Source organism: Lipotes vexillifer, unplaced genomic scaffold, assembly GCF_000442215.2.
Source record: "Lipotes vexillifer unplaced genomic scaffold, Lipotes_vexillifer_v1.1 scaffold403, whole genome shotgun sequence".
In the NCBI taxonomy this organism is placed as follows: Eukaryota; Metazoa; Chordata; class Mammalia; order Artiodactyla; family Lipotidae; genus Lipotes; species Lipotes vexillifer.
Window position 1 is genome coordinate 906,694 of NW_006782755.1, and position 13,981 is coordinate 920,674.

The following is a 13,981-nucleotide window of genomic DNA, read 5'->3' on the forward strand; positions in this document are numbered from 1 at the left end:
TATATATATATATACACATATATATAAATTAGTCCCACATTAATGACTTTTAGAAGCTCCAAAGACTCAGGAGATCAACAAATCAGCTAAGCACACAGAAAGACCATTAATTCAAGAGCGCATTCCTAAGAATACTAAAACGTGAGAAGAGCACTACAGACTTGCCTTACAGCTAATGGGGTGGCTGGCTCAACCCTGGGTTTTTGCTTCTGGACAGCTTCTTCTTCATGCTTGCTTTTCCAACCAAGCCAACCACTGAAAAGAAAGAAACTTCAGACTGAAACCAGGGCTCCCAGAGTTTTAAACTGCAGACTATCAAAATATAAGTTAAAACCTAGTGAGATGCAAATTAGATCATTTAAATTGTGATGTAATTACCTGGCAGCATTAAATAGAGCAGAAGTGAGTTTACTTGCCACTGCTAGTGCAACATGAGATAATAATGGTTGCGTGCTTCCCTGAAAAACAGAACATTTGAAAGAGAAAACAACAGCTGACAGATAAACAAAATGTATTTTCTAAACGAGATGTACCTTAAAAAGGTAGGAGGTAGCAATATAATCAAAAGTTTTAACTCTACAGTTTAAAAGTAAGGGAATCCCCCGGCGGTCCAGTGGTTAGAACTCTGTGCTTCCACTGCAGGGGGCTCGGGTTTGATCCCTGTTCGGGGAACTAAGATATCGCAAGCCATGTGGCATGGCCAATTAAAAAAGAAAAAAAAAAAACTAAAATCACTAGTAGTTTAGTTATCTTTAGGATTTCCCTCTTTAAATTGTAATTAATGAAAAAAATTTAAACTAGGACAGTAAAATGGCATTTTTCTACCAGGGCTATTGATTTCTTATCCATATACAACTGGCCCTTTTCCCTCGTATTTTTTTTTCCATTTTTTAACCAGTTTTTATTTAGAAGTGTTTCATATTATACAAAAAAATTTTTAAGTATAGTTGATTTACAATGTTGTGTTAGTTTCAGGTGTATAGCAAAGTGATTCAGCTATATATATATATATTTTTTTTCTTTTGCAGATTCTTTTCCATTACACGTTATTACAAGATATTGAATATAGTTCCCTGTGCTATACAGTAGGACCTTGTTATTTATCTATTTTACATATAGGAGTGTGTATATATTTACCCCAAACTCCTAATTTATCCCTCCCCCTCTTTTTTTTTTAATGTATTTTTATTAAAGCAAAAAGATGGTTTGAACCATTTTGAGAAGGGTGCTGTTTAAGCGAACAACAGGAGATACCAAATCTAACACCTAATTTTTCCCAATTTTAGGAAGCAATTTTCACCACTTTATCAACTATAGTTGGCGGCTTGCTCTGTCTCTACAATTCCTCATTTACTCAAATCCCTGGTGGGCTGACATCACTAACAACACTAAGCCTCTGATTACTGCACCAATATTTAAAGACAACTCAACTAAGAATTCAGGGCATCAGAAACAAAGAAGGCTGCTTGTATTACACTGACTTTAGTACCTTCTCAGTTAATCTAAAGAATTTAGAAGAAAGTGAGTTGAGACTAATTTTAGCTTACACTGAAACTTAGAAATGTAAACTGCTTAATCTTTCTAAGGCTATGTTACCATCCCAATTTGTAGATATGTTGAAAAATCAAGATCAGTGATGAAACACTTACCTCTAAAGCATAGAAGAAGCCCGTAAATGGATTGGACCCTACAGTGATATACTGAGACATAGCGGGTGGGCAGTTTTTAATTGCTGCATTATATCCACCTATATTGGAGGCAGTCTTCATTTGATCAAAAGGGGACAGAGTCATAATACCTAATGATAAAACAGCAATAACAACACATGATTTTAATGAACTGAAATGACATTGTCATTTTAGGTTATTAGATTTTTATTTCAACTCCATTCTAAGATGCTAACTGCTGAGTTTCATTTAACAGACAAAAGTCATTTTCAAAAGCTACAAGATCAATGTCATAAAACATTCATAAGATATTAAAGTTGCCACCTATAATTACTCTAAGCTATAAAATACTACAAAATTTAAATATTAATTTTTTAAACAGATACAAATTCAAATGGTACAAGGAGTCCACCAATATCTCTAGGTATTAGTTCACTTCTTCAAGGTAACAACTGAAACAGTTTCTTATGCTGCTTTCCAGAAATGTTGTATGCACATAAATGACAGCACACCAAATAAACTGATGTGTGCCTTGTTTTTTTAATTTAATAAAATATCAAGGAGACATGCCTCATTCTTGGCAATCACTCAGAGTATTCCACTGTGTGGCCATGCCATAACTGCTCTGACCTTCTGGTGGACATTTATGTTGTTTCCCACCTTTTGCCACTACAAATAATGCTGCAACATATATCCTTGATAGATCTGTGCATATCTATATATAAGTTCATTTGTATGGCAAATCCTCATAAACAGAAGTGCAGGCTCAAAGGGGATCTACATTAAAAAAAAATTTTTATTAAGTACTGTGACATTGCATGCTGTAGGGTGCTGCCGATGTACACCCCGACCGAAAAGGTAGGAGAGCATCGTACTCCCATATCCTTCCCAACACAGTGAAAATAAACCCTTTCAAACATCTACTGATACCCTGTAGTCCAGAAATCCCCAGGCTTTTACAATGCAGAGGTACTGTTCATTTCCCCAAGGCTCAAAGAACAGAAGTAGACAGACTGAATGGTTGACGCCCACATGCTGTGTGGGGCAGCAGAGAAGCCAGCACCATTTAAACGCACCAGGTGGCAGGGAGAGAAGTAAGGGGGCAGTGAGCTTAGAGATCTAGAAAGTAAAGATCCTGCTAGATTCCAACACATGTGGCCTTGGGCAGCGTCTTCCAACTCGGGTACTCTTGGTACATGAAGATACCCGGTTGAGAGGTTCCAAACACAAACACACTGCAGAATGGAACATGAGTTATTCTAATTTTCATATGTGTGTACTGCCTTGACTTTGAATGCAAATGGTCCAAAAAATGCATTGCTCCTGAAGAAGAATCCTGGTAAAGGAAATGCTTTTAGGGAGCTCATAAGCAAACAACTTACTGGATTTAGGGATTCAAGTCATTAAATAATCCTTACAAAAGCTGAACTGTTCTGAAAGATTATATATAATGCCTGTCTCATATTTATGAATGAATTCATGATTCAATATACAGAATGTCTTTACTACATGATTAAAATTGGCATAAGTTCTGCCTTATTCTACCAGCACAACATCAAAGGCTGAATGGTGTCACATAGAAACTGAAATTTAAGTTTCAATACTCTCTCTTCATGTTCCCACACACTATAGGTGTGAGTATAAACGGCTACAAGCTATCCAGCAAAATGGATCCAAAATTTTAAGTGGATTTATTCTCACCCATTCTAAAGAGATGGTTGACCAGTTCTTTCCATCCTTGCCACGAATGATCTCTTCCTTCCCATAATTTAAGTCACCCACTTTTTTTCCCATTATATAGGAAATTCAATAACACTTTGTCATTTCTTATAACTATAGAACTTTCAAGTTATCAGTCAGGTATACCGCAATATCATTTTGAAACATAATAAGTACAATTGACAATCTTTATTAATAATGTCAAATGCAATTTTTAAAAATTTTTATTAGACTACAGTTGATTTATAATGTTGTGTCAGTTTCTGCTGTATAGCAAGGTGAATCAGTTATACATATACATATACCCACTCTTTTTCAGATTCTTTTCCCATATAGGTCATTACAGAGTATGGAATAGAGTTCCCTGTGCTACACAGTAGGTCCTGATTAGTTATCGATTTTATATATGGTTGTGTGTATATGTCAGTCCCAATCTCCCCATTTATCCCTCCCCCTCCTCCCCGCCACGCTCCGGTAACCATAAGTTTGTTTTTCACACCTATGACTTTTTTTTGTAAATAAGTTCATTTGTACTGTTTTTTTAGATTCTACATATAAGCGATATCATATGATATTTGTCTTTGTCTGACTTACTTCACCCAGTAAGGTCATCCACTTTCGATGCCATCCCTTGCACCCTGTCATTATCAACTATATATTTTTTGAAACTCTGATTTTAAGCGTACCACCTTTTGACCACCACCTCTTAGCTTTCCATCTAACTACTCTAGTAATCCCCTGTAATAATTCTACATTTCATTAAGAGTTTCAGTACATTACTCCTACCATTTTCACACTATTTATCCAGTAACTCATGTGATCACTTCGCTTCTTACCTGGTTCTGATTTGTGTTCCATCACACTCACTCTCTTGCACGACTCCCCTGTCCCCCTCTTCCTCCACATACTCACCTGGCTCAATCTCACCCTTGGTGGACCTAAACTTTCTGCATTCTCTGCTGTCTGCACCAAAAGAGCTGATCATTGTCAGAGAAAAACAATACGCCTGAGTTTTAGTGTAAGGACCACAAACAAATGGGCATACAACACCAGCCCAAAATCCTACTGTGTTTCTCTGCCCCTCTACCCTCCCATGCCCATATCTCTTGAAATCTATTCATTGAAGAAACCAGGCTGTTGGACACTAATTTCCTACAGTCTAGATTTTGCTGACTGCATCCCTGTGGTATTATTTAACATTCTGTCCTGCTCTCTATATTGTGGCAAATTGGTGGGCTCTAGAGGACTGTTGTCTTTTGATTCACCAATTTTAGCACTATTTTTCATTGATTTAAGGTAAATGAAGACATAGCATATATATATACAGTCCCTCTTTTTCCCCCTATATTCTTCCAATATAACCATATCTCAATTTTTAAATTAAATTCACACTCTCTGTTCTCATTATAAAGAACCCACTGCTGAGACAAGCTGCCTACTGAAATTACACTGCCTTAGATGTGAATTTTTCTTTTCTGGATTTATTACGACCTTGTTATTTAGGGTTTTCCCTGAACAACTGAGGCCTTTCTGCACTTTCAAACACCTTACGGTTCTTCTTAATATAAATTTCCATAAAGTCAAACTCACTGGATAATTTTCTAGGTCTATTATACTGGCTAAAGAAGACCTCTTTGACAAAATGATATTTGAACAGACACCTGAACGAAGTGAGGGAGAGAGCCATGTGACTAGCTGGGTAAAACCTTCCAAGCAGAAAGGGCAACAATTACAAAGACTGCAAAGTGGGAGGAAGCTTGGTGTATTTGAGGGTCATTAAGGAGATCAGCATGGTGGAACAGGGCAATGAGGAGGGGAGAGTTCTACAGGAGGTGAAGACAAAAGGTACCATAAACCAGACAATGTCGGGCCTTGGATGCCACTGTAAGGTCATTGGGTTTTATCAGGAATAAGAAGGGAAGCCACTATAAGGTTGTGAGCAGAGAAGTGACAAAAATATGACTTATATTTCAAAAGGATCACGTTAGCTGCTAATTGGAGAACAGATTTTAGAGATCAGAGAAAGGAAGCAGGAAGACCAGTTAGGATTTTTTTCTCCTCAATAGTTCAGGCAAGAGACAATGGTGGCATGTACTACTGTGTTGCCAACAATGGAGATGAGACTCGGTCAGATTTAGGATCTACTGTGGGGGTAGGAGAGACAAAGGTGGACTGGATGAGGAGTGTGACAAAAGGAGAACAGTCAAGGATGACTCAGAAGCTTTTGGTGGGGGCGAAAGCAGACGAAGACGAGAGAGAAGAGCAAAGCAGGACCAAGTGTGAGGAGAGGAAATTAAGAATTCTGTTGGGGATCTGTTAAGTTTGGATACCCAGGGGGAAATGTTCAGTAGCTTGAAAATGAGTAAGAAATTTAGTGAAGAGGTCAGGACTGGAGTCAAAATGGAGATGCTGTGAGTTGATTTCCTGTTCTTATGTTTCTGAGTTTTGAAAGTAGGGGGTGGAAATATTCATTCTTAAATGTGCCCCAATCTGGCTTTCATTCTCGCCATCCCACTTTAACTTCTCAGACCAGAGTCAATGAAGAGCTAGCTCTATGTTGTCAAATCCAGTGGACCTTCCCCTTTCTTGAATTCTAAGACGCATTCCAGTTAAGCATTCCCTCCCAAATTTATATGGATAATCGGGACCTCTCCCCTGACCTTATGACTCGCATATCCAACTGTCTACTTGGCATCGCCATTGCAATGTCTGATTGTGTCAGAAGTTAACCTGTAAAAAACACAACTCTCCACTTGTCCACTCAAACCTCTGCCTTCTATGCACATTTCAGCCATAGCCTGATCATCCACTCAGCTGCTCAAACTTAAAAGCTAAGAAGTCTTAAAAAAAAAAAAAAAGTCTTTGACTCTTTTCCTTCTCTCGTTTCTAATACCCATCCCTTAGCAAGTGCAAATACATCTCCAACCTGTCTATTTCTCTCTAGCACCACCGCTTCCTCCCTAGACAAAGTCCTCATTCTCTCTTATTGAAACGAACTCCTTGCTGGTCTTCCCTTTAAGCCTCTCTCTAAAGAGCAGTCAGAGGGATATTTTTAAATATCTCCTACTTAGACTCCATCAATGACGTCCACTGCATTTAGAATAAAACCCGAACTTCTCACCCCTATGTGATCTGACCCCAGTCTACATCTCCAACCTTACCTGGTCCCATTTCCCCCTCACTGTACAATCAAGTCACATCAACCTCCCTTCTGTTTCTTTAAGCCTCCAGTCTTCCATCTCTCCCCACCCCGGGCCTCTATCTCGGCTTCTTCCCATCCTGCATGTCTCAGGAGAGGCCTTTGCTCACCAGTCTACCCAGAGTCCCCTCTTCCTTTACTTCTGTCATAACCCTCTGCTTATTTTCTTCATGATGCTTACCAACATTTAATTATTACCCTATTTATTCATTTGGTTTAATTGTTTATTTTTTGTCTCCCCATCACCAGGACGTAAGCTTCATCAGGGCAGGGGTACTGTCTGCCTTGTATTTCTAGCACCAATATTAGTGCCTGGGGATGTAACAGGTATTCATTCCTGTCTTTGTTGAATGAACTAGTCAGACCTCTACATAAAGATGTACACAGAATAAAGCTCATGGCACCTTTTCTTTTTTCATTTTGTAGGCTGGGAGATAAATGAATAGAATAATATTTTCTATCCAATCATTTCTCCTAGCCTGTCTCAATGTTCCAAAGTTTAATTAACAGAACAAGGAAGTCACCCTGAACTGAACTCAACACTTTGGAATTTCGCACATTTTTATGTCAGCAAAAAGTAAAGACAAACAAATGTCTACCAACAAGGTGCTTATTACAGATTATAAGCAGACCTCGGAAATATTGCAGGTCAATTCCAGACCACTGAAATAAAGGAAATATCACAGCAAAAAGTGAGTCAATGAATATTCTGGTTTCCCAGTGCAAGTTAAAATTATGGTTACACTATATTGTAGTCTGTTAAGTGTGCAATAGTATGATGTCTAAAAAAACAACATACTTACCTTAATTTAAAAATACTTTATCGCTAAAAATTGCTAACCATCATCTGAGCCTTCAGCGACTCATGATCTTTTTGCTGGTAGAGGGGTTGAAATATTTCAAGAATTACCCAAATACGACACAGAGACACGAAGTGAGCAAATCCTTTTGGAAAAACGGCACCAACAGACCTGCTCAACACAGGGTTTGTAAAAAAGCAGTATCTGTGGGGCTTCCCTGGTGGCGCAGTGGTTGAGAGTCCGCCTGCCGATGCAGGGGACATGGGTTCGTGCCCCGGTCCGGGAGGATCCCACACGCCGCGGAGCGGCTGGGCCCGTGAGCCATGGCCGCTGGGCCTGAGCGTCCGGAGCCTGGGCTCCGCAACGGGAGAGGCTGCAGCAGTGAGAGGCCCGCGTACCGCAAAAAAATAAAAATAAAAAAAAAAAGGTGCTCAACACCAGCTTGGATATGATTACACTTTTAAAATGTTTTAATGCAAAAAAAAAAAAAAAAAAAAAAAAGCAGTATCTGTGACACTCAATAAAGCAAAGCAAAATAAAACAAGGTCTACCTGTATTCTGTACCAGAAATGCAACAATACACAAAGATAATCTGCGCATCAGGTATCTTCTGTTCTCCCCCTCTGGATTCACACTCCTTCCTTCTCTCCCTGCTGGCCCCGAGGAGACAGTGTGTGCATATTATTAGCCCAGACCTCAAGTTGGGTTCAGACAATGGGAAGTCTCACCAGGACATCAAAGACAGAAAGGAGAAGGAAGACAGGAAGTCTATTTCCCTGTGACCACTGGCCAAAAGCCATCCTGCTCTTAAGGCGCTGATTCTACTCATTCTCTCCAATGAGCAGAATTTAGGCCTAGGAGTGATTAACAGCTGCACTGCTCATCAGCCCGCAAGACGCTGTACTAGCCTTTGTGGTTCTCCTATACCACATCTGTATAAGTAGTTTCTCCGCAAATAAAACCTCTTTCAATTATCCTATTTCAAGGATGCCATCTGTCTTCTACTAGGACTCTGAGAAAATGTATATTTAGAAAACTGTGGTGAAAGCCTCTTTGTAATATGTTGATTGGAAAAGGGCTACAATGTAGTTGTCATGATAGAATCCTTTTATGAAGACATATCTCTGCATAACCATACACATATTACACTTGCACTTACACACATCTGTAAGGATGTTTACCACAAAGCCAGTGGTGAGTATCTCTAGACGGTAGGATTTAGAGGGATATTTTTTTCCTTTTCTCTTTATATTTTTAGGTACTATTTGAAAATTTTAACAAGCATATACTATACTACTAAACAGAAAAAAATAGGTATATATTTTAAAATAGCATTCCCTTCTTCTTCACACGCATTTCTACTCTTAATTTAGATGCCCATTACTATTCACCGAGATTATTATAGCTTCCTTACTGCACCTAGTTCCTAGTCTTGACCCCTACATTGCAACCTCTAAACTTCCACCAAAGTGATTTTTCCAACAGGCTAAGTGATAATACCATTCTCTTGTTCAGAATTCTTCAATGACTCTCAACGTGGTGAGGAGAAAGATATAAATTCCTCCGCATACTAGTCCTTCAGAATCTGACTAGTCCTTCAGAATCTGACTCCTAGTTACAGACTGGCCTCGCTTGGGCCAGTCTTCATTGTTTTTTCCTGCACACAAGGCACTTCCACCCCAGGCCCAGTACCTGTTGGCTAGAGTGCCTCACCCACGCTTGTTCTCTTGGTCAAGTCCTACTCATTCTTTCCATCTCAGATTGAAGTCAACCTCCTGTTCCCTGATTCCCTTGGTGCTGGGGGCTTCTCCTCTGCTCCCACTACAGCCGGTCCACTTGTCTACTATGACAACCATCATGCTGTGGCACCATATTGTTTTCACATGTTTCTCCCAACTAGCCTCATGCTTCCTGACAGCAGAGACACATGTCTTTCCACCTCCACATTCCCCATACCTAAGACAGTATGCCTTCAAATACTGGCTGCAAGAAAAAATCTGCTTTTCTCTATATTTTGCTGGTCTACAAGTTACATGTGTAGAAGACTGATCTATCTGGTAATTATATGAATTAAACACATCTGTATAAAAATAAGTCAAATAGTGGGTGACTTAAAACTGTACAGTACTGCTGCTGAGGGCATAATTGCTAAAACTGCTACCATTTCTTAAAGACATTAACCTCTGATAATCTCTACGTCTGAACTACCTTCCAGATGTCTCACTAAAGACAACGCATATTCTTTTCACATGAGAATAAATCTACATTTCCAATAAATGAGATAGTTCAATCAAAAAGTATAGGAAGTAAATTCCAAAAGAATTGGAACTAGTCAGGCTTACCAATACTAGCATGATCGATAATTGTGTCAATATCTTGTAGACCCCATTTCTTATAAGCTAACGGTGGTGGCTGTATGTTCTCATTGCCTGATGCTGCAGCTGTCAAAGATAAAAATTAGACAATCCAAACTTAAATATAATGGAGAAAATGAAGTTTTACCAAAAAATCATCAAGAATAACTTGGTTTATTATTCTAAAATTTCAACTAAAAATAATGAGGCAAAGTAATGTAAACTACACATACAGTGAGATTTATTCACACCAATACAATGCACATAAAATGCAAACATTAAAAGACTAAGTTGGCTGTCATAAGACATTTTGGAACACTCAAGGAATTAGAGAAGACTATTAAAAATTCTAGACTACCACTAAAAATCAAGGTGAATTCAAACTGCAGTAGAAGCCAAGTAACTAATTTCTCCCCCTTGAGTGAGACAGTGGATAAAATCCTGGAAAGAGCAACCAGTGCCTTAGTGAAACCTGACGGTATGCCCAGCGAAGGACACATAATAGAAAGGTCTTGAATGCAAGTAACTGAGGCCAGGCTTGACAGAAAGATATGCTAACAGTGATAGCACTGCCAGAAAAATGAATGCAGTGCTGATCACTGACCTCAGCATTTCCACCTAGGGAGTGAATAATGAAAAGAAAAGCAACAGTTCCAGCTCTTGCCACAGGTTCATGCCCAAGGCCCCAGTCATCAGTACATTCTCATGCTACATATTAGAAAATGGCTGGATTCTGGTTGTTTATTCTGGAAGTACAAGTACTCTGATAAAGGAAAAATGTAATCCTCCTATAGCACTTCAGGTTTGAGAGTAAGGCCAAGAAGAGAGTTTTCCTATACTGTGAAATAAAAGTCACAACAGTCTGCAGCTAAGTAATCAGAATTATTTTTAGAGCAACTTAAAATAAATAAGAGGGCACAAAGTGGCTTACTTACTTACTTCCTAGGAGATAAAATGGCTTTATGGACTCATACATAACAAAATAAACGGAAATTCAAAAATAGTAAAAATGAAACGGCTGACGAGACCAATTAAAACACAATTGTCTATTTCTAGTTTATTTTATGGACAGAATTTTTATCTACAGAAAATGGCCAGTCTCTTTGGGCACAGACATTAATGGTAACTATTATGTCTCCAAGATAACAAAGATATTGAAACTTGTGGTGGGCTAAGTTTAAATAATTTAAAAGACTATGAAAATAGGTATAAAAATTCAAACAAATTTTGACTTTACAGAAAAGCATGTACTATTAAAGAGCAATATAACCAAGAATGTTACAATCTGCTAAAAAGACAGTGAAAATTTTTCTATTGCGATGTAAGATGCTGCATTCTTTCCTTAGAAGAAATTGTTTCTTTTGTCTTATAGTTTAGTTCTGGATTTATGAACAATCTTCATGAATTAGATAACACATTTTAATTAAACTCTTCTTTCAGGGAGCTGTCTAAATCATTTAAGAGTTAAACTTTGTTTGCTCTTTTTAGGACCATTAGGCTCCTTTATCCAAACCCAGAAGAAAATGGGGAAAGTCAGCACCAACACTGGTATTTTCATTGCTTTTAAGGCTTTTTGTTCCCATGATTTTAACATCTCTAAAACTGGAATCTTAAAATCAATGGTGTGACTCTCACTGGCAGCATTTTTACTTCTTAGTGAAACAGAAAATAATAGTGCACCTTATAATCAATGGCATCTTGAATTTGATGAAAACCAAATATCCTCTTCTAAGGACATAATAGCATCAGAGTGTAAACTAGGGGTAGTAAAGATTAAGAATCCTTGATTATTTGTGCACTTTTCATGCCAAAGTCTGGAAATGATGTAGCTGCCTATGTAGATTATATTTAGGTCTCTAACTTTTCTCTGTCCAGAAAAGTGTTTCAAGTTAGCGGAAAGCAGCTGATGTTAACTTCCTATTGGGTTCTGCCTCCTGTGAGGGAAATGCCTCCTGCAAACTTTATGCTATCTTTACCCTCAGTGAGAATGGAAACAATGTAGAATCACAAGATTTTAGTATGCTGGCCCAAATAGCTGCCCATCTAGTGAGAAATCTGGTTTCTCAGCTAGATGCAACTAAATTCTCCACCCCAGTGTTGAATCTCTCTCTTAACTGGCCAAGACATATTGCTGAATCAGTAAATAAAGCCTGCAGTTCAACTGGCAACATGTAAAGAGAGTTGATGTTCTAGTCCTGGCCTTTATCTTACTAAGCAATCTACCCAACAATGCACTCCTATTTCTACAGTAACCGTTTTTTTTTTTTTTCCTTTAAATCTAGTTCAGAAGGCCTTTTTAATTTGGAAGACATACTTAATTCTCTAAGTAGATTAAGTTAAATAAGACAAACATCACCAGAGGTTAGCTATTTCTTGCCCAAAATTACCTTTTGCCACCTGATTTCGACAAGCACGAAGAGACTGAAAAAGGCTAAATCCGTCAATAGTCACGATGGCAGCTGGATATAAGATACTCAACTCTTCATTCTATTAAAGGAATAAGAAAGAAGAAAATAATTGCCAAATAAGCATATCTATTTTTCTATTATAGCTGAATGTCATTATTAATGTAAAATTTAAAAATACTATAACTAAACAACTGTCAAACACCTAACACACAAAACAATATCAGGCAGGGGAATAGTAAAAATAGACAATTTCAGAATGCCTTTTGGCCCAGGACTTAACATTCTTCTCAAATATGAGCCTTTGTACATGGTGAATAATGTTTTCAGGATAGATGGTGGGAGTAACCAAAAAAATGTACAAGTTTCATAAAAATGAAATATAGTCACTGTATGGATAAAAACAACACATAAAAGTAAAAAGAAGAGAAAAAGGAAACTCACCTGAAATCCCAGACATATATCAGTATATAGTGTCACATATAATCGCACACTTTTGTATGAGACTATACCATATAACATGTTTTTGGTATTCTAAAACTATTCTATAACACGTTTTTCATTACTCAATAATACGTCCATTATATTCTTCCATTTCAATAAGCGAGCAAATCACTTTTTGTTGTGGAGATGCTGTATTTCATTGTATGAACCAAAATTCAGCTAACCAGTTCTTACTGATGGACATTTAGTTTGGCCTCCTGCTTCTGCCTTTGCTCTCCACCACCCATGCTCCACAGACAGCATGATCTTCCTGAGACTCAGCAGATGGAACCACTCTCCTGATTAAATCTCTCCAATGGCTCCCTTCTGCACTTAGAATAAACCTGAACTCTAACCATGCTACAGGATGCGGCCCCTGTCTCTAACCTCATCTCACCTCTCTGCCCTGGCTCCTTGAACACGAAGGCCATTATCACCTCAGTACTTTCCGTGTGCCTGGACCTTCACCTCCCAGGTCTTTGCCTGCCTAATTCTTCTGATCGTTCTGGTCTCGGCTCAAACGTAGTTGCTCTGAGAGGCTACTCCTGAGCCTCTGTCTCAAACGTCATCTCCATTCCCTTGTCTCAGTACACTCTCATCAACATGATTACTTCCCTCACGGCACCTATCAGAGGCTGGAATCATCTTGGAATCCCTAGTTATTCATCGTTGGTTTCCCTCCACCATCCCCAAAGTGCAGGCCCCACGAAAGCAGAAACTTTGCATGTCTGGTTCACCAATGGATTCTCAGTGGTTAGAACTGGGCTGGGCACATAATAGGCAGTAAATAAATATTTGTGAATGAATTAAATATTTTCATTATTATAAACATCACTGCAATAAACATTCTTCTGTATATATCTTTTCACATCACTTTGGTGTAAATTCCTTCAAGGGGGTCTGTTGGGTTATAGGGTGTTCACGATTTTCATTTGTGTTATTAAACTGTCTCAACAAAGTACCTATCAATTTTTACTTCTATCAACAATACATGACAGTGTCTGTTTTTCCATATTGTCACCAACTTTTGTTAATCTTCATCTTTGCCAGTCTGAAAGGTGAAAAATTATGCGAATGTAGCTGCTTATAGTCCTTCGATTATTAATAAGCTTCAAAATTTTATCATATGCTTTAGAACAATTATATTTCTTCTTTTGAGAATTGCCTTGCCCCTTTTTCTACTGGACTGTTGGAGTGTTTCCATTTTTAAAAGACATTTGTGGGCCACAAGGGGTGGGAAGCAGGGGACGAGGGAGCTGGGGTGTGGGCTCACATAACAAGTTCACAAGGCTATGCTTACACAGTCCACTGAGTGTGGCAGCGGGGAGAGAGCCCCTGACTCGGAAGGGATCAT

The 13,981-nt window shown here is 38.4% G+C and overlaps 1 protein-coding gene across 2 annotated transcripts in view; it reads right to left on the minus strand.

Annotated features, from left to right (window-relative positions):
* The window catches only part of RAB3GAP2 (RAB3 GTPase activating non-catalytic protein subunit 2), an 89,305-nt gene that overhangs the window by 37,014 nt on the left and 38,310 nt on the right, over positions 1–13,981 (minus strand). For both annotated transcript variants that reach the window (XM_007455392.1, XM_007455391.1), the window contains exons 8-12: positions 12,127–12,226; positions 9,728–9,826; positions 1,650–1,798; positions 379–458; positions 166–255 (exon numbers count right to left, since the gene is read on the minus strand). In XM_007455392.1, the coding sequence (XP_007455454.1) occupies positions 166–255; positions 379–458; positions 1,650–1,798; positions 9,728–9,826; positions 12,127–12,226 (518 nt within the window). The remainder of the gene's footprint in view (positions 1–165; positions 256–378; positions 459–1,649; positions 1,799–9,727; positions 9,827–12,126; positions 12,227–13,981) is intronic.